This window comes from Phytophthora parasitica, assembly GCF_000247585.1.
Source record: "Phytophthora parasitica INRA-310 unplaced genomic scaffold supercont2.14, whole genome shotgun sequence".
In the NCBI taxonomy this organism is placed as follows: Eukaryota; Oomycota; class Peronosporomycetes; order Peronosporales; family Peronosporaceae; genus Phytophthora; species Phytophthora nicotianae.
The window spans coordinates 250,823-268,803 of NW_008649000.1; the positions used below are offsets into that span (position 1 = coordinate 250,823).

At 49.7% G+C, this 17,981-nt stretch overlaps 10 protein-coding genes across 10 annotated transcripts; 9 read left to right on the top strand and 1 right to left on the bottom strand.

The window, feature by feature from the left end:
• Positions 1 to 3: 3 nt before the first annotated feature.
• On the top strand, positions 4 to 753 carry PPTG_08419 (hypothetical protein; the record flags this gene model as incomplete). The annotated part of the gene is made up of 1 exon (XM_008902499.1): positions 4 to 753. One exon carries the CDS (start codon positions 4 to 6, stop codon positions 667 to 669), a length of 666 nt encoding a protein of 221 aa, XP_008900747.1. The 3' UTR covers positions 670 to 753.
• Positions 754 to 1,013: 260 nt separating this feature from the next.
• On the top strand, positions 1,014 to 1,640 carry PPTG_08420 (hypothetical protein). The gene has a single exon (XM_008902500.1). The coding sequence runs from the start codon at positions 1,064 to 1,066 to the stop codon at positions 1,523 to 1,525; it is 462 nt and encodes a 153-aa protein (XP_008900748.1). The 5' UTR covers positions 1,014 to 1,063; the 3' UTR covers positions 1,526 to 1,640.
• A 1,558-nt stretch (positions 1,641 to 3,198) lies between these two features.
• PPTG_08421 (hypothetical protein) lies at positions 3,199 to 3,798 on the top strand. Its single transcript, XM_008902501.1, has one exon. It carries the CDS (start codon positions 3,225 to 3,227, stop codon positions 3,705 to 3,707), a length of 483 nt encoding a protein of 160 aa, XP_008900749.1. The 5' UTR covers positions 3,199 to 3,224; the 3' UTR covers positions 3,708 to 3,798.
• Positions 3,799 to 3,865: 67 nt separating this feature from the next.
• PPTG_08422 (hypothetical protein) lies at positions 3,866 to 4,425 on the top strand (the record flags this gene model as incomplete). The annotated part of the gene is made up of 1 exon (XM_008902502.1): positions 3,866 to 4,425. The coding sequence occupies one exon, from the start codon at positions 3,866 to 3,868 to the stop codon at positions 4,370 to 4,372; it is 507 nt and encodes a 168-aa protein (XP_008900750.1). The 3' UTR covers positions 4,373 to 4,425.
• A 58-nt stretch (positions 4,426 to 4,483) lies between these two features.
• PPTG_08423 (hypothetical protein) lies at positions 4,484 to 5,298 on the top strand. The gene has a single exon (XM_008902503.1). The coding sequence runs from the start codon at positions 4,493 to 4,495 to the stop codon at positions 5,222 to 5,224; it is 732 nt and encodes a 243-aa protein (XP_008900751.1). The 5' UTR covers positions 4,484 to 4,492; the 3' UTR covers positions 5,225 to 5,298.
• A 41-nt stretch (positions 5,299 to 5,339) lies between these two features.
• PPTG_08424 (hypothetical protein) lies at positions 5,340 to 6,624 on the top strand. Its single transcript, XM_008902504.1, has one exon. It carries the CDS (start codon positions 5,506 to 5,508, stop codon positions 6,499 to 6,501), a length of 996 nt encoding a protein of 331 aa, XP_008900752.1. The 5' UTR covers positions 5,340 to 5,505; the 3' UTR covers positions 6,502 to 6,624.
• Positions 6,625 to 6,711: 87 nt separating this feature from the next.
• PPTG_08425 (hypothetical protein) lies at positions 6,712 to 10,927 on the top strand. Its single transcript, XM_008902505.1, has one exon. It carries the CDS (start codon positions 6,771 to 6,773, stop codon positions 10,416 to 10,418), a length of 3,648 nt encoding a protein of 1,215 aa, XP_008900753.1. The 5' UTR covers positions 6,712 to 6,770; the 3' UTR covers positions 10,419 to 10,927.
• Positions 8,446 to 11,856, bottom strand: PPTG_08426 (hypothetical protein). The gene has a single exon (XM_008902506.1). It carries the CDS (start codon positions 11,782 to 11,784, stop codon positions 10,498 to 10,500), a length of 1,287 nt encoding a protein of 428 aa, XP_008900754.1. The 5' UTR covers positions 11,785 to 11,856; the 3' UTR covers positions 8,446 to 10,497.
• A 3,081-nt stretch (positions 11,857 to 14,937) lies between these two features.
• On the top strand, positions 14,938 to 15,402 carry PPTG_08427 (hypothetical protein; the record flags this gene model as incomplete). The annotated part of the gene is made up of 1 exon (XM_008902507.1): positions 14,938 to 15,402. The coding sequence occupies one exon, from the start codon at positions 14,938 to 14,940 to the stop codon at positions 15,400 to 15,402; it is 465 nt and encodes a 154-aa protein (XP_008900755.1).
• A 1,295-nt stretch (positions 15,403 to 16,697) lies between these two features.
• On the top strand, positions 16,698 to 17,579 carry PPTG_08428 (hypothetical protein; the record flags this gene model as incomplete). Its single annotated transcript, XM_008902508.1, has 1 exon — positions 16,698 to 17,579. The coding sequence occupies one exon, from the start codon at positions 16,698 to 16,700 to the stop codon at positions 17,577 to 17,579; it is 882 nt and encodes a 293-aa protein (XP_008900756.1).
• Positions 17,580 to 17,981: the final 402 nt, after the last annotated feature.

A 17,981-nucleotide genomic window follows, 5' to 3' on the forward strand; every position in this document is an offset into this window, starting at 1 on the left:
AACATGGACGAACACTACGTCAAGTCGAATCGCTCAGGTGGGTCTGATAGCGTCCCGTATGCTGCGCATGTCGACACTACAGCTCCCGGTACTTCAGGCATTGACAACTCCTTAGGAACGTGGAGCACCGGTTTGTTCGGCTGCTTCACCCACCCCATCCCGAACTGCGCAATGGTCACGTTCTGCCCGTGCGTTTCGGTTGCTCAAGTCGCGTCGAAGCTCGAGGTTATGGAAAAGTTTTCGGCCAAGTTCAGGCTGACCCCATACTGGATCGCGCTCTTTTCGTCGCTCGTGGTGGTGGTGGGGCAGTACGTGATGCTGGCGCTATTTATCAACCAAGTTTCAGTCATCATCACGAGCGACTCGGTCGTGTGGGGGTATATCAAGTACAAGTATCATCACTGGGGTGAGGATGACACGTGGTACATCTACCTCATTCTCGCCGCAGTCTGCTACGTACTCTTCTCCGTTACAGTCTGGCAGCTTCGCGCGGAGACACGTAGTCAGTTCCAGATCCGCGGCAATTGGTGCGAAGACTGTTGGTCATCGCTGTGGTGTCCATGCTGCACTCTGGCTCAAACTGCCACGCAAGCGCAGAGCTATACGCCTGGTAGCTGCAGTTTTGGACCACCACAAGCGGATACGCTGCCCGCGTATCATCAGCATTAGCGAGATAACGTGGTTACAATCGAGCCAGCCCTTTATAGTACGAACCTAGGTAAGAGTCGCCAAATTAACCTCTTTCCAACCCAAACGCGTTGTCGTACTCCAACGATATCAGGCGACTTAAGTTTCCGCCTTTCGGGTTTCATGTGTATGTTGAAGATCTCTTTCCATACTTTTCAATGTGTCTAGAATCAATAACAAGCTCGTAACTATACTATCAATAACAAGCTCGTAACTATACTAAGGCAAGGTGTCGTGTGAATGTACCCAGTGCCGTTCAGCATCGCATTAGCAGTCCTTTACCTTGAATGGTCACCTACGACTTCACCCCTTTCATTTCTCAACTCGCAAGCTGCAGCGCAAAACCTCATCATCAATCAGCGATCAACGTAACATTATGGCTGAAGCGGAGCAAGCCTATGCCATCCATATCGATGATCCCAAGGGCAACAACAATCTCGGTATTACGGTGGGCAAGTGGGAGGTTGGTTTCTGCGCTTGCTTCACGCACTGTGTGCCCAACTGCCTCATGGTCACGTGCTGCCCGTGCGTTTCGCTCGCCCAAATCTCGGCGCGACTCGGCATGATGGAGTACTCGCTGGCGTTGGTGCTCTTCGTCTTGCTCTACGTTTTCACAGGAGGGATTGGTGCCATCGCCGGCGCGATATGGCTGTGGCAGGCGCGTACCAAGACCCGCGAGCGTTTCCAGATCCCTGGAAGCTGCTGTGGAGACTATTGCGCTGCCTTCTGCTGTGGATGCTGTGCAATGGCGCAGCTGGCGACGCACATCAAGAGCTACAAACCCGGAAGCTGTGACTTCCTATCCCAGGACACGCTACCAGCGTACAACCGCTCGTAAAGCGGGACCTTATGTCGAGCTTAAAGAAGCTGCAAATCTGGAGGTGAGCATAGGGCGAAGAGGACTCCTTACTGTATATTGAAATACGTCAATGATCAATCCATTTTTCCTCATCTGTTCTGTCTTCACTGATTAAGTCGACAGGTCTGTGTAGTAGTTGTACGCTACGGCGGAAATCAACCAGGGCGTAGGCATCGTTGTACCCGGCGACGTGGCGCCAGCTGCATCTTCGCGGCGTACGTACTTAAAACTCAAAAGTGACACCCGCAGCAATGCTGCTTTGTGCGTCAGTGCCGACGGTGTGAACGCGTTCAGCCCCGTAGCAGTGATCTCGGTGCTCTGAGGTTAATATCTAGCAAGAACTCGTCAGGCTTATTATAATAGGTAGTGTAGGTATCTGCTGTATTGGTGTTCGTCGTTGTGTGCTCGAGCATAAGGTTTGCCCAGAGGTCATCGTGACGTGATCATTTCTGCCATAAACCTGGAGTGAAAAAGGTGCATGGTGGAGGCACTTGTCGTCACATTTAAACAAAAAGCGATGTCTGTCAGGTACGAACGTCAATCCAACTCTCGGCTAGCAGCCTATCTAGGCTTGAAAGGCATTCCCCCAAGAATTTTAGCCGACACCAGCAGGTAGAACAGTAATCGCCGCAGCAGCGTCCAGGGAGACGCTTGAGGTTTGCAGACGCGCACAAACTGATAAACTACATCAACGCGATATCGTGCGGATATGCATGCGTCATGGTTTGACGGAGGTACCATACGTATTTTAGTTGATGAGGTATTCACTTCTCATGATTCCTCGTCGAAGTTTTAGCCAACAATATAATACAAGTCATAGCAATCTCTGTTGAATGATTTCGCAGGACATGTAGCAATTCCTTGATGGTTAGCTTTTGATGCTTCAGTAACATCTTCCATTGCGGTAATGCAATTCGCTTGGTTCGACACACAAGATGGCCAACACAGACAAGAACAAGCATCACAGCATCACGATTTTGACTGACAAGAAAGGAACCAGTTCACTACCAGAAAAGGGAGATGAACCTGTGAGACTGTGGCACGCACTGCGTACCTAACTGCCTCATGACAGCTCGCTGCCTGTGCGTTGCCATGGCCCAGAATTCAGTTAGGTTTGGTATGATGGGCTACTGCTCTGCTACTTTACACATTGTTGTTCGTCTTCACCGGAGGTGTGGGACCTGCCATTTGGCTTTGCATGGCGCGAGATGTTCGGTGGGTGGCTGCGGCGGAGATTGTTTTGTTGCGGATGCTGTACGATTGCTCAAATAGCCTCACACATCAAGAGTTACGAACCGGTAGCTGTGATTTCGGGGCCAAGGACACGATGCCGCCTTACGACCATTTCTTATGGGAATTTGTTGGGCCGAGTGTTACAAGAAGTTGAATATTTGCACTCACAATACATAATCGTATGCTTCATCCTCAACTTCACTTTTGAATGGAATATTTAAAAGTACAACCTTGATCAACGCTATTCTTGCACGAAACCATGTTTCTCGCCCTGACATCGCTCATTCTCATCGAGAAACGGCTTAGCGGGTGTCCAAAAGGAGTAGTTTCGTCCGCAGTGGTGCAAGTGACAAGCAAGTGCTTGATTCTAGGTTTAGCTCAACTAGGCTAACTAACCACTGCAGCCTCATTTTGCGATTCACAAGCTAGGAAACCAGAACCCAAGATGGCTGACCTGGAAGCTGGGAAGCCCTACGCTGTCGCGGTGGAGGAACCCAAGGCTGACCCAGCTAACGCCAAGACATCATCTAGTGAGTTCACGACGGGAAAATGGGAGGTCGGTCTCTGTGACTGCTTCACGCACTGCGTACCCAACTGTCTCATGACCTCGTGCTGCCCCTGCGTCACGTTGGCGCAAATTTCGTCACGTCTCGGCATGATGCCGTTCAAGTTTGCCATTCTAGTATCTATCCTGCTGGTCATCTTTCCCAGCGTCGGATCCATTCTCTTTGCTGTGTGGATCTGGATGGCTCGCAAGGAGGTGCGAGAGCGCTTCCAGATTCCAGGCGGGTGTTGTGGAGACTGTTTGGCCTCATGCTGCTGCACGTGCTGTGCCATGGCTCAGATGGCCACGCACATCAAGAGTTACAAGCCTGGAAGCTGCGCTTTTGGACCCCAAGACACTCTGGCCCCGTACCAGCGCGCTTAGAAAAACACCACCCCCTCCAAGATAGACAAACATTATCTTGAGCGCTAACTAAACCTTGAATAAAATGCAAATGCTTATCCTCTTCCCAGAACTCTATTTGTATCACTATAAACCACTGTGTGCATTTGCAGCGCGAGAGAAGCTAACACAGGCAGACGATGGAGACGCCGTATGCTGTTCCTGTTGACGATATCGCCAAACCCAACGCAAACCCAGCACAAGTTGTGGTAGCCATTCCAGTTGAAGAAACGAAGATCGACAGGGATCCATCCGGCATCTTGCTCGGCAAATGGGAAGCTCAGCTCTGTGGGTGCTGTACGCACTGCGTTCCCAACTGCCTCATGGCAACCTTCTGCCCCTGTATTTCAGTAGCGCAGATTTCAGCTCGTCTGGGTATGACGACGTACACGTGCGCTCTGCTCACTTTCGTGCTGCTGTTCGCGTTTACTTGCGGTTTCGCGCATGTAGTTCTCTTCGTGTGGATCTGGCAGCTACGCCAGATGACCAGAGAGCGCTTCAAAATCCCCGGCGGGTGTTGTGAGGACTACTGCGCGTCCTTTTGGTGCCCTTGCTGCACACTCACTCAGATCGCTACGCACGTCAAGAGCTACAAGCCAGGAAGCTGCGACTTCGGACCGCCAGACACACTTCCAGCTTACAAGTAGGCTTAAGAGACTCAAGATATAATGCAGGCATCTCATCTAAGCGAATGAAAACATTACATAAGTATCCATATATCGTGGCTTCCGCGGATGGGGCGCCTCATAGTGTCTCAACAAAGAAAGATGTTGAAGTGGACATGCTCAAAGTCGCCCATTAGCCCACAAGTATCTGCCGGCACCACAATCGAATTCGCTCCAGAGGATCGACATCGTCCAGAGACCATGACCAAGTCCCCGCCACTGTCGCCGTCACAGAAGGAATATGATCACCCCTACGCCATCGAAGTCGATTCCCCGGCGAGACCGGCAGACAATGAAACCATGACCAAGTCCCCGACACTTTCGCCAACTTACAAGGAGGATGACCATCCTTACGCTATCGAAGTCGATCCCCCCGTGACACCAACGGGGTATCATCACGGATCCCCGCGTGCTCGAGACAATGGCGTTGGCAACATCAAGATCGGAGGATGGGAGACGACCTTGTGCTGTGGCTGCTTCAAGCACTGCGTACCCAACTGCTGCATGGTCACCTTCTGCCCGTGTGTGACGCACGCGCAGATCACAGCTCGCCTGGGGATGGCGTCGTATTGGTGCGCGCTCGCCACACTGTTCACTCTCGTGCTGCTGACCGGCGGCACAGTGCATGTGATCCTATTCATCTGGATCTGGAAGGCGCGTGCGCTAACTCGTGAGCGCTTCCAAATCCCAGGTGGATGCTGTCGAGACTGCTGCGCCTCCCTCTTCTGTCCATGCTGCACGCTGGCTCAGATCGCAACGCACATCAAGAGCTACCAGCCTGGAAGCTGCGACTTCGGACCACCAGACACTTTACCGCCCTATTCGAGCACGTAGGCTCGAAAGGTAGAACGAATACATTTAAATCTTCGACTAAAAGCAAGAAAATACATTGTCGAATGCTTTCCACACTCTATGGTCGATCACCGTCAAGTGACGTCGCTTGGTTTCGTACTTGCGGTGCTGCTGGCAAATCTTTGTGCGGTCTCATTTAGCGTTTGTATAATCGTAACGCCGACAGCTCCCTGCCACCGACTCCGGCCGCCTGGAGCTTCTCCCCGGTCGTTCGAATATCTCGGCCAGTTCCAAAGTCTCCACTTCAAGTTCAGAACTGCATTATGAAGGAGGACACCAAGTTCCAGTTCATCTGCTTCGGCTTCGGCCAGGCTATCATGCTGCTCAACGTGGCGTCGGGCATTCTGTCGAAATACCTGACGCTCGAGAATGCCAGTCTTCCTACTCTGCAGAGCACGTGTCTGTACGTGATGCTGGGGGTGGTCTACCTCACCGTCCGCTTCGTGCGCAAGACGCCGCTTGTCGGTGTACCCTGGTGGTTCTACGTCATCCTAGCCGTCGTCGATGTGGAGGGCAACTACTTCGCCGTCAAGGCTTACAATTACGCTAACTATGCGACGCTGAGTCTCATCCTGAACATGACGGTGCCGTTCGTGACCCTCTTCTGCTACCTGTTCCTCAAGACGCGCTACTCCATCCGTCACTACGTAGGCGCATTGATCGCTCTATGTGGCTCCATCGTCATCTTCGTGTCGGACTATACGTCGTCTGCCAACGGAACCAGCAGTCGTGAGGTGCGTGGCGACATGTACGCACTCATCGCCGCCGCGTTCTACGCCACGTCCAACGTGATGATCCAAGCGGTGGTCAAGACGCGCAATGTGGACTCGAACATCGAAGTGCTGGGCTTTCTGGGCTTCTGGGCGTCGATCGTGTCCATTATCCAAGTGTTGATCCTCGAGCGCAGTCCCATCGAGGCTGTCGACTTTACCGGTCGCGTATACGGCTACATGGCAGGCTACGTGTGTGTGCTCTTCGTCTTCTACACCATTACGTCCGTCTTCTTGCGCTGGGCCGAGTCGCTCATGTTTAACCTCAGTCTGCTCACGGGTCCGATCTTCACTGTCGCCGTCTCCTACCTTATCTTTGACGAAGCCGTCAACAAATGGTACTGGCTGGCGCTGGCACTTGTGTATATTGGTCTCATCTGCTACAGCACCACCCCGGCCCCCAAGGAGAACGTCAAAACCACTGATGACAAAACCCCCACAGGCGACTACGGTGAGGCACTCACCCCCGACGCCACGCGCTACGCTTAACTTCGGTAAAACTCAATGCAATATTCCTACTTTACAAGTATTTGTCCTTGGGACAGCAACGTACGCTTTCAGAAGAGTTTTCGTTGAGATAGTCGCTGCACAGATTGTTGCTTTGCTTATGAGCGTTCGCGCATTGGTCACGTAATTTTTCGCTTCAACATGTACCAATCTTCTGGTACCATGCCGATCGTTCTCACAATTGCCTTTTCAACCAATCGAATCAGTACAAATCTCCAGCCATTCGAGCCAAAAGTTCCACAATTCCATCCATGGACCCACAGCTGTACCAGCAAGTTCTGCTAGCTGTGCAGGCGAGTCACTCGCCTCTAGCGTCCGCCAGCGACCGCCAAGCTGCCTATGCTTTCTGTGAGGAGTTCAAGAGCCGCTCGGACTGCGCACTGTACGCCGTAGCGCTATATCAAAGCCCCGGTGGAGGCGATTCATTAGAGCTCCATACTCGCCAACACTTTGCGCTGCACGTACTGGAGCACTACGTGCTGACCAGATGGAGCTCTTTACCAGTCGAAGAGCAGCAAAAAATGCGCGTGGAGCTCGTGGCGTTGCTACTACGAGAGAACCAGCCCGACGACGCCGACGACCCTGTGTTTGTTAAAGAGAAGAAAGTCTCGCTATTGGCTCAAATCGCCAAGCGTCAATTTCCTCAACGCTGGCCCGACTTACTACCAGAATTACTACAAGTATGGCAGGCTGGCAGCAGCAGACAAGTGGAGCTTGTGCTGCTAATTCTTCGATCTTTAGCTGAGGATTGCGTCAGTAGTTCATTCAACACGTCGATTCCTCCTGCAAGGAGGAAAGATATCCTACAAGGATTAAATGTGTGTTTGCCACAGCTGTTTCCCGTAGTTTACCAGGAATTGGAGAAACAATATGCAACTTACAAAGCAGCAACGTCGTCTCCAATGCAGAAAAACAGGAGCCAGAGACTCATCCATGCGGCGCTGGATATGCTCAAGGAGTTTCTCGAGTGGATGCCGCTGGAGCGACCTGTGGACCCTGCCACGAACTTTATTATAGTCGCCGTATTGCTACTGGAGGAGAAGGAGTTTAGAGTGGCTGGAGCTGAGTGCTTGGAGGTATATATGACCAGAGGCTTTGGCAAGGAGAACCGAGCGATTATGCTGCAGAGTATCAGTCAGATTATCGAGAAGGTCAACACACTGGATTTGACGACGCTGGAGCCCGATCTAGAGGCGAATTTACTCTTCCACAAGAAGATAAACGACATGTTAGTGACGTGGGGGACGTGCCAGCTGGATACACTGCTTTTAGATGGACCAGGAGACCAGGAGATGGCGCTGCTGCGTGTGATTCTCAGTAATTTGTGCAAACTATTCGCCCATCCGAGTTTGATCGTGACGGAAGCGCAGATTATTCTGTGGCTGACGGTACTGAAGAACAAGACGATCTTGAAGCAAGGCGAAGCTTTTCTAGCGGATATTTTGGATCAGTTACGACAGGTTTCGTTCGACAAATACTTCAAGCTTGGCTCGCCTGAACGTGAGAATCCAGGGGCACACGAAGCTGCTTGCGACTGCAGCAGACAAGAGTTCGACGACCATAGCGAGTACATTTCGTACTATGGGAATTTCAGGGGACGTCTGTACGCTTTGATTCGTGTATTGGTGCAGCTGAACCCAACTATTGTGCTGCAGTCTTTACATGATCGTCTGGTATTCGTACTCTCGCAGTACAGAGCAGGAACGGACCATCTGAGCACCGATCGCAGGTTCTGCACTGATCTCAGTACTGCTTATCTGTACCACGAAGGTATTTCGTCTCTAATTGACTGCATTGTCAAGCAATTACCCGCCAATGCGATGGAAAACCCCACGAACCGCCAGGCTTTACATGCGATACTACAGGCGATTCTATCATACGGTACTCTCGACCCGCTGCTTAAATTCCGTCAGCTTCTCGTACTGGCATCGTTCGCCAAGTATTATGTACTGGATGGCAGTACACTTACAGCTGTCTTCGAGATGCTCTTCGCCAACATCAACTTCGTCATGGCTGGCGAAGACGTGCACGGGAAGATGAGCAGTGGCACCATCAACGTTCGAAGGCGAGCGTTGGCATCTCTAGTTTCCATCTGTCAAGCGATCCCTGCTCATATTTTGCCAGTCCTCCCAGTGCTGTGTACGAAGGCTCAGGAGTTGTTTGCCGCCGATCGTGTGACTGATACGGAAGGTGTGATGCTGTATGAAATGCTCGTGTTGGTGTCGAATTCGATGGAGAACAGAGACGAGCGTGTGCAGTTCGTACAGCAGATTGTTCAGGACCCTTTGTCGAAGTGGATTTCTCCCGAAATGACGGCGCTTGTGAGCTCTCCGCAGAACATTGTGACCGCTATCGAAGCTGCTAATGCCGACGACAAGTCGAAGAAACTGCTTGGAATGATTATCAAAACACTCACGACGTTGTACGGCATTGCCAAGCGCGCAGGAGTGACTTTTTCTCCAAAACCCACAGAAAACTCGGGAGCATTCGAAGGCGCGTGGCCTCACTTGTTGCCGAACTTGTTGGCGCTTATTCGCTCGCTTCATGGCCTCCAGGAACCAGCAGTGAAAGATGTGGTGTTGAAAACCTCCAACGCCTGCTGGTTGCTCAGCGTCTCGGTGGATGAAGTTGCTCAGTTGCTAGGAGGCAAAAACCAACTGGAAGAAGAAGAGGTGGCCAAGTTACCGGCCACTTCCAAGTGGTCCAAGTGGCACAAGAACGTGCGGGATATCTCGTATCATTTAATGGGCGTAGCAGTGGGCCAAACCAGCTTTTATCAGAACCCTCAGGTGGCTTCCGTACTGCAGAACAGTATGCTCAGCAACTTGGATGTGATGGAGCATCGACACTTGAAAGGAGCGCTGGCTTACGTGTACTTGCCGTTCCTGAAGAATTGCCCTAGAGAGCTATACCCTTCGCTACTTGATCCCGTACTTTCGGCGTTGATCGGGCACTTTGCTCAACGTGCGACTGCAATTTTTCAACGCTCAACAAATGGAGATAAACCCGTACAAACGCCTTGGAGCGCTCTGGTTGTTGGCATTGAAGACGCCAAGCAGGAGATTGCGCGCGAGAAAATGGTCATGGAGCTGACGCGCCAAGTTGTTGACTTTATCGAGTACGCCATCGACCCAAAGACCGTCGTGGGGACCGACACAGACAACCCGAAACACGTCACAAGTCCAGAAGATGCCGTGCTTCGGGACTATATTTTGACGCAGTCTGTTTCGTTGCCGTTTGCTATCGGCGCAGTGTTAGTCCAAGTGATTTGCTGGAAAGATACGTTGAGCTGTCGGAAGGCGGTGGCTCTCGGTGACAAGCTGGTTAACGTACTGCACGCCGACAGCAAGTATCATGGTCTTCTCGGTCGCGACCTCTTCTCCGCTGCGCTTCAAGGAGTTCTACGCGAACATGTCGGCCACGTCAAGGAAGACGGACTTAAGTGGGAGATTATCAACTTGGCACGCAACATTTACTGCAGACTAACACTTGGTTTGATCCCAGTGGAAGAGTGCAAAGGTATCGACCCGTGCAACCAGCCACTTCGTCCCGCGTCGTCACTGTGCTCCGCTCCTCGTGAGATTTTATTATCGCTCCCGGACGTGACACCTGGACAGGTGGAGGCACTTGACACTCTGCTACGTGAGAAACACAGCATGAAAACACAGAAGAACGCGTTCAAGGAGCTTCTGGAGATGCCGATCTTGGCAATTCGACGGGAACAAGCTGGCTCTTCGTCGCCACTAGCAGGAATTTTGGGTAACACGAGCGCGTCAGTGAAGAAAGTTCTCGACATTCCGGAGAAACTGGTGATCCCCAGTAGGGAATTCGAGAACCAGATCAAGTGGCAACAAGCACAGAACCCGAATCTAGACACGCAGACTCTCTTCGGTGCCTAATGACGAGAGGTTACGATAGAAGAGCACACAGTATACGAGCAGGTTTCTAGTAAATAAAAAGCAACTCACTCAAGAGAACTCAAGCTCCTTGTGTCTGTCCTGGAACTCCTGTGGCTAGTGGGGCGTTGGCGGGTTTCTTCTGTGGCACGTCTTGGTACACCATGACATCATCGCCAATTGCGAGACCGTACTTCTCGTTAAATGCAGTGACATCAGGCACATCGTCTCCTTCTCGACACAAGTAAAAGGTGCGTTCTAAATGATACATGAGCGGTGGACTGATGTAATGGAACGCCACACTGTCAGGTGCAGCACCTTCTTCTTTCCACCGCACGCCGCCAATATGCTGATGATACTGCACATACCAGTAGTTCACTCGATTCGGGTTGGTGAAGTACACTCCTTTCGCTTTATCCGCATGCCACCGCTCGCGTCCTTGATGGTCTCGTGTATCCCACGGGAACACGTCGTGCCACATCATACAGAACGAGATGGACGCATCATCCGGCAGCATCTCACTGTGTCTGTCGGACAGACACGTCCAGTCGGGCAAGATACTCACGATCTTGTCCATATACAGTCGATTCATGACGTACCCTGGACCTCCAGAATTAAATACCCATCGCTCCCATCTCGACCTCCAAATGGACTCCAGCGAGTCGTCCACGATGTAATAACTCACCAAGTCCTGCGTCAGATTAAACCTGTGTCCCATCTGCATTGGCTCTCGCTTGCACGTCTGCATGATCTCCGGTCTCCGAAGATAATGCCGTAGATTCTCCATAATAACGTACGCGTCATCGTCAGCTTTGTAGAACCAGTCGTAGTCGTGTCGGAAGTGCTCGTGTACGTAGCGTAGTGTGGCCTTGTGCTTCTGCCACAGATGGTTATGGTCAGCTATGACGTCCATCTTGATGACTTCGTAGCGTTGCTCTTTATCTGTGCCTACCGCCACCACAATAGTGTCCGTTGTATTGCTGAAGAACATGAGTTTATCGCAGCGCTGGCCCCAGGTCTCGGCCACGGACTGCGCGCGGGTCTTGTGGTGCACTGAAATCGTGTTCACGAAGCAGAAAATCTTGGGATAAACGGCATTTTTCTGGGACTTTTGCACTGGTGCATGCTCCGGTGTGACTTTGATTAGGTCCAACGCATAGCGAGAGCGATCGATGTCTAGAGCGCAGAGATCGGCCTTGGAGAGGTTCGTGACAGGGGGAGGAGGGGGCAAGAAGTCTGAGCTCGCCGAGGACGAAGGGATGAGTGTCCAGAGCTGTAAAACCTGGAGGAGAAGGACAAGATGCGGGAGGATTTGTGGGCGCAGTACGGGGGACTGTGCAGCCCTGTGACGGACGCACGTAGGCGCCATAACGACGTACTTCTTGGCGATGAGGACGCGGGTAGAAGGCTGACGTGTCGGTGTTGTCAATTTGCAGCAAATCAGAACCTTTATAACTTGCTATTTTTGGCTGCTTTTGAACCAATGACAACCATTGTTACAGTTTCTATTCTGGCTGTTTTTGTGCCAATGATGGGACTGTATACGTTTTAGAGCACACAGTTGTAGAGCATGATTGAACTAAATGTTTTCCAAAAATAATTGATTTTTTTTATTAATATGTAAATATCGGACAATTATAGTAACAATCAATTGATGATGAATTGTAGCTACAGTAGCAATCATATCATTCTAGGATTACATTCTAAATCAATTCCGGAGTCGAGCCAATATAGCTTCAGACACATCAGGAAGAACATAGTGAAACAAAGCCGTGCTTTCACCCGGAACCGAGTTGACGTTAGTCTTTAGTCTGTGCTAGGCCTCATTAATTGAGGGAAAATAGACCCATTTCCCTCACAATACCTATATTAAAACCTCCTCGCTAAAAATGGCAAGTCCTATGTAGAATCTTTCACATTCTGGTCCCGATAATAAGCTAAAAGGGGGAAATCGAAAAATCCTCAATTAATGAGCCACAGACTCTGTGCCTTTGGCTTGAACATCGAATTATTGCGCAAAACGCGTACTTAAGTATCACAAGAAAGCTGAGATCGAGACGCTTCTTTTAAACCAATCCACGTCTGTATCCGTGCAAAATTGAAGTTTTTGGTGAATGAACCCTAGCAGCGGTCTGGATTTGTCGACGCATTGGACGATAGCAGACCCCCGCGACTCGTAGAAGTCCGAGCTGTCTCCGTGCACTGTCCCATCACTTCTAGCTTTGTTGCATTTATTTCCAATCAAGAGGAAGTACTATTAACATTAGCGCACACTGACGCACATAGATGATCACTTTAATTTCGCTTACTTGGCAGTTGTATTTTTACTAGGCCAGTCACGGTTAGCCGAATTTTCCAAGGCGGTCCGGTTCGGCTACCCGTTATATAGCCCTGATTGACTCCTGTATGCAGTAGAGTTTTAGTACCTAGCAAGTATTACAGACTAATGATTAACTTTTTTGTAGCCTGCTAACCCAATCGGACTATTCTTCGTTGGAAAAAGATTGAACTCATCGGTGGATAGCGCGTCAGTAATACCGTACTGATGTTTAGGCTTATCCTAGCATCAACACCGTGTACACTCGCTCAGGTTCATTACTCTGCTGGTAGAGTTTGTGCCAGATTTGTGTTCATTGTCTTAAAATTTCAGGTATGTCGCGAGAGTTTTGTCTTATCCACTGCTACGATCAACTTCTCAATAAGACCTAAACAAGTATTGAATACATGCAATGCATTGTATTCCCGCTTTCTTCGTGGTGCCAACTGTCTGATTGTCTGTCAACTTGCTTGAGCCCACATCGGTCGAGTGCCCGCGACGTCTCGACTTTGACGGTGGACGTTGAGAAAGTTGTGCTGTCGACGACCACAAGTTTGCAACGACCGTTATTTTTAAACAAGATGTGCACTGATCGTTAATGGACCGATACCCGTAGGATTTGTCGGTCTAGATTTTGGACAGATTTTGGCTAAATGGCCAAAGAACGGCCAATCTGGCCACTCGTCCACCTGACAGATTCCGATAGATTTTCACTTCCCCCCCTCCTTCCGCTCCGACAGATTTTTAGGGTACAACACGTTGTGAGCAGCTCTACATTTCCGGATTAGGTATTGAAGAGCTTGGACAATTTATGTGCAGTTTGATTGTTGTGTTAGGACTCACGCGCGACGTAAACTTGTTCAACAATATAAATCGAGGCTGAAAACCTCTTGGACACGTGAAGACCGGGCTCTGGAAAGCAATAGGTTGTCCTTTTCGTCTTATTCCAGAAGACCAGAACAATAATACTGGAAGCCACCGCTAAACACAGGGTACAGTATACCGAAAATGTCCATTAGCGTGCTCCAACTCTTTTGCGAAGTCTATAACGCTGGAAAATCTTCCAGTATTGTAGGGCGAAGAATGTTGTGTTGTGAAGTACTGTGCTTAAAAATATAAAAGACTGCGTTACGCAGATTCGGTTTTCCATAAACGATCGATTGCGCTCGGAGCGCCGCTCCTCCTTCGTTCATTTATTATGGTACTGGAATTTGGACGGTGTCCCGTCAATCCCTAAACTGAATCACGGTCCTTTCCCGTTTTTCCTTGGCTGGGACTCCCACCAATCGGAGCTCCTTAGGAAAAACACCTGACTTTCCTTTTTGAGGTTAATCCACGTGTTTTTCGTGATCTCTAGGTATAATAATTGCGATACTGACCCTTAATATGCCGAAATGCAAAATAAAACTTATGTTTGTAGAGATTAGCAAAGAGAGTGGCCACACTGGGCTCATAAAACAGCCGATTTGCGGCTTTGGCAAGAGTTGCCAGCGAGTGTTGGGCGGGTGCTGTGGTCTGGGCACTAGTGCAGAGGCTACCCAGTCCTCCAATCCGAACAACGGAGAAGGAAGCAGCGTTGTTGCATTTTCGAGCTGGCGCGCTACTTTTAGTCTATATACAGTAATAACCCTTATTTGGTCTTTAATAATGACCTTTTCACCCTTACGAAGGACTTCAGATGGCTCCCAGTCTGGAGCACGTGTCATTATCGAAAGCTCCTGTAGGATGGATGCCATGCAAAGCAAAACACAAATAAGAGGAGGGACATATCACCTAAGACGCATATATATCCCAGGATGGGATCGCCTGGTACAAGCACGGTACTTTTAACACACAAGCTAATACACGGTGAAAACTATATCGCGTGCCTCTCATGGGGCGGGGCATTACCTCAATGTTCCTTTGGCCGGAGCGAACAGATAAATAAAGAGCTCACATGGTGTTATATGCAGACGAGCAAAATGGAGATACTTCATAGTAAAACACACACTACACACAAGACACGTCCATTCCTGTAAACGATGCGCTTTAAGTACGATGTTTCGCACATTGGCGGCATCGCACAATTGCGTTTGCCTTTCGTGGGATTTGAATAAGTACAATCATGTGATGTGGGGAATGCCAACGCGCAATTCAGCTCACCAGTTTTTCTGACTTTACAGTTCACAATTTGCTCAGCAAAGAACAAGCCAAACACACCGAGCAATGCGAGCCTACTTCATCCTGCTACTGGCGGTAGCTACTCTTCTCGTCAGCACCAACACTGCCTCGGGCTCTGCCATCAAGTTACGATCTACCCATGCCGAAGTGGAAACTGACAGTGGACGAGTTCTTCTTGCAAATTCGAAGACCTCTACAGACGACGAAGAGAGAGCAGCCTTGGATGTAATCAAGAAGGTGGGCAACTGGGTTCGCAACAAGAAGCTTCTAGCAAACCTGAAGATGCAGGCATCATACGTGTACTCCGAAAAGATTACACGAGAAATAATGGGTAAGGGTATCGACCCCGACATGCTCTTTGCGTTGCTGAAGCTTGGCACCAAAAACAAACGATGGAGTGCAAGATCTGGCAACAAACCTAGGTACACACTGTGGATGAATTACAAGGAGGGGTACGAGGCGCTCAATTCCAATTGGAAAAGCAAGTTGCCACCGATCAGTGACTTGTAAGGCGTTCGTGTCAGTAGATCGCATCAAAAGTAAGATCATTCTAGAAGGACGGAATGCTTAGTTTTTTTCGAATGCTTTGTACTTCCTCTGGCTGAAAACGCAATGATAGTGGGTATATTCCATACATTGTAACAGGATGTCCTTCAGTTCTTTTACAGTGGAGCGGTAACCCGCTGCGCGCGTTCGTATCGCAATGCTGCCTCTTCCTGCCCGAATAATGCTTGGTCTGGGTCCTCAACCCGCAAAGAATGCCTACGGCCACCATTTCACGAAAGCTCTGTAGCAACCTCTAAATAGTGGCGTCAGAACTGCTGAAGTTATTCTCGATGCTAGCATGGGTATCACGAAACATGTCGCCGTCCTCGATTCGCTTTAGAAACTTGCCCACAGTTTGATGGCATCCGTCTTCAAATAGCTTTGTCTAGGGTAGTCAACACGCAGCGGAAAAAAAAGAATATAGCAGGTAGCTTGTCTGGCCGTCGATCAGGTAGGTTACAGATGCTGGATTGCGTTGCGGTTGCCAATAATCCATAGCAGATATGCAGAGCTTTATTTTGGGCCAATTAGCCTTTGTTTTGTCTGAGTTTTGGCCAATCAACATGCATTTGATCACGATCATTTTCAGCCAGAGGAAGTAATTAAACGCTCGCATTAAACACCAGGATGCGATGTGGCTGACTGTTGCACGATGTCCGTCCGGTGGCTTGGAATCGCTTGTCACGTTGGTGTGTCAGTCTCAAATTTAAATGGCGGCTGGAGAGAATGATGCAAGCGACCTGCTTGTTTCAATCATGTCAGTGATCGATATATGCATCGAAAGCATCCTCTCCAGCGCGGATAATATTTTGTTTGAGGAGAGCTTGAGCAAGTCTCTCCGTTCAAGCCACAAAAATGGTAAATCATCAGTAGCCATCGATGTCTAGCATACCCCAATAACTGTACCCACACCTAAGTTCATTTCTCTTGGTTTAATTACTGTGGTACCGTCAAGAGGAGTTTCGAAGTGTTCAATAGCAGATTGGGCATCAATGTCTATGGAGACTGTTTGTTGATAAAGAAATTCTTGTCGAGCTTAGCCTAACCACAGAGTCTACAATACGTAATTACGTTTCTCCATATTTTTTTTTACAGAAGTTGCACTTCAAGCACTCATGGTCATCAGTGAGCTCACTTTCCATTTTGCCGCGATGGAGACACCACCACCAAGCGCGAGCTTTTGCCTCTCTCCTCCACGCAAGCTCCAGCGACGCCGATGAGCAGCCTGGTCCGTACTGCGTGATCGCATACGAGAGGCCATGCAGCAAGTGCGCGTGTTGATCTTCGTGCACTCCAGCGACCTGAAGTTCTGTTTGGACATCCGATTGTGTGTCGTGATGTGCTGGAAGAAGATTGGGTGGATGGCGTTGCTGCAGAGTTCCAATACACACGCAAGTGATTTGGAGACTAACTTGCAATCTCTACAAACGTTTACAAAAGAAGACCTTCTCCTAGACAACAACATCGACAGTATGCTTGCTAGCATTGCAGCTCACGTGTTGTGCGGGCACGTCCGCGAATACCGCCCGCTCTTGGCCAGACTGTCCGACGAACGCACCCGTCGTCTCGCCGAAGTTTTTGACGGCTCAAGACTCGAAACGCCGGGTCAGGCAGAAGACGTACTGAACCCGGCCCCGTGGTTCCGATTTGAAACGCAAGCAAATGCAGTCTGTCGTCCGCTGTCGCTGCAAGAGCTCGGGGACTTCGACCATATTAGCAAATGGTCAACGAAAGAAATGGATCGCAATCACAAACTTGACGCTTTCGACACCAAGACCGAGCGAACACAAGAAGTTTCGAATCTCACGAGCACGATCAACATTCTAAAGTGCGATGCTGAAACTCACACAGATGACATTGAGTCTACCTCTGCGTTGCGCAAAGAAATGAGTTCAAAGGACAAGCTGATGATCCGACGTATGCGCAAGTACAAACTCTTCCCGACTGCAAAACAACGAAAAAAACTTCAGCAGTTCATGGGCACGTGTCGCTGGACCTACAACCAAGCCGTCGCGCATTTTCGAGAGACCAATGTGTCGAATGCACAAACATTGAGGGATCTCTACGTCACGAAAAAGTCCAAGAAGAAGCGCGAGTATGTATCCAGAAGGCATGGAACCTCCGCCACAGTGGGCGTTTGAAACACCGAAAAACTTTCGGTTTAATGCTCTTCGCAAGTTTGAAAGTGGTGTGATGAGTGCTTTTAGTAACCTGGAAAACGGAAACATAAGTAAGTTCAAGATCCAGTTCAAGAGTCGAAAGAAAGACGGACGTTACTTTACGTTCTGCGAGGATGCCGGAAATGCCAAGATCACATACATGGACGGCGCGCCAAGAGCAATGTTGTCGATATCAAAGTTGAAGGACATCCCGATTCGGTGCGACCGAAGCATCGAAATTGCTAACGAAATCCAGATCATGAACACTAATGGCTTTTGGTACGCGATCATTCCGCAGTACGTTCGACCGGGCGACTATGTGAACCGTGGTAGAACGATAGCGCTGGATCCGGGAATGAAAGCATTCATGACCGGGGTCGACCT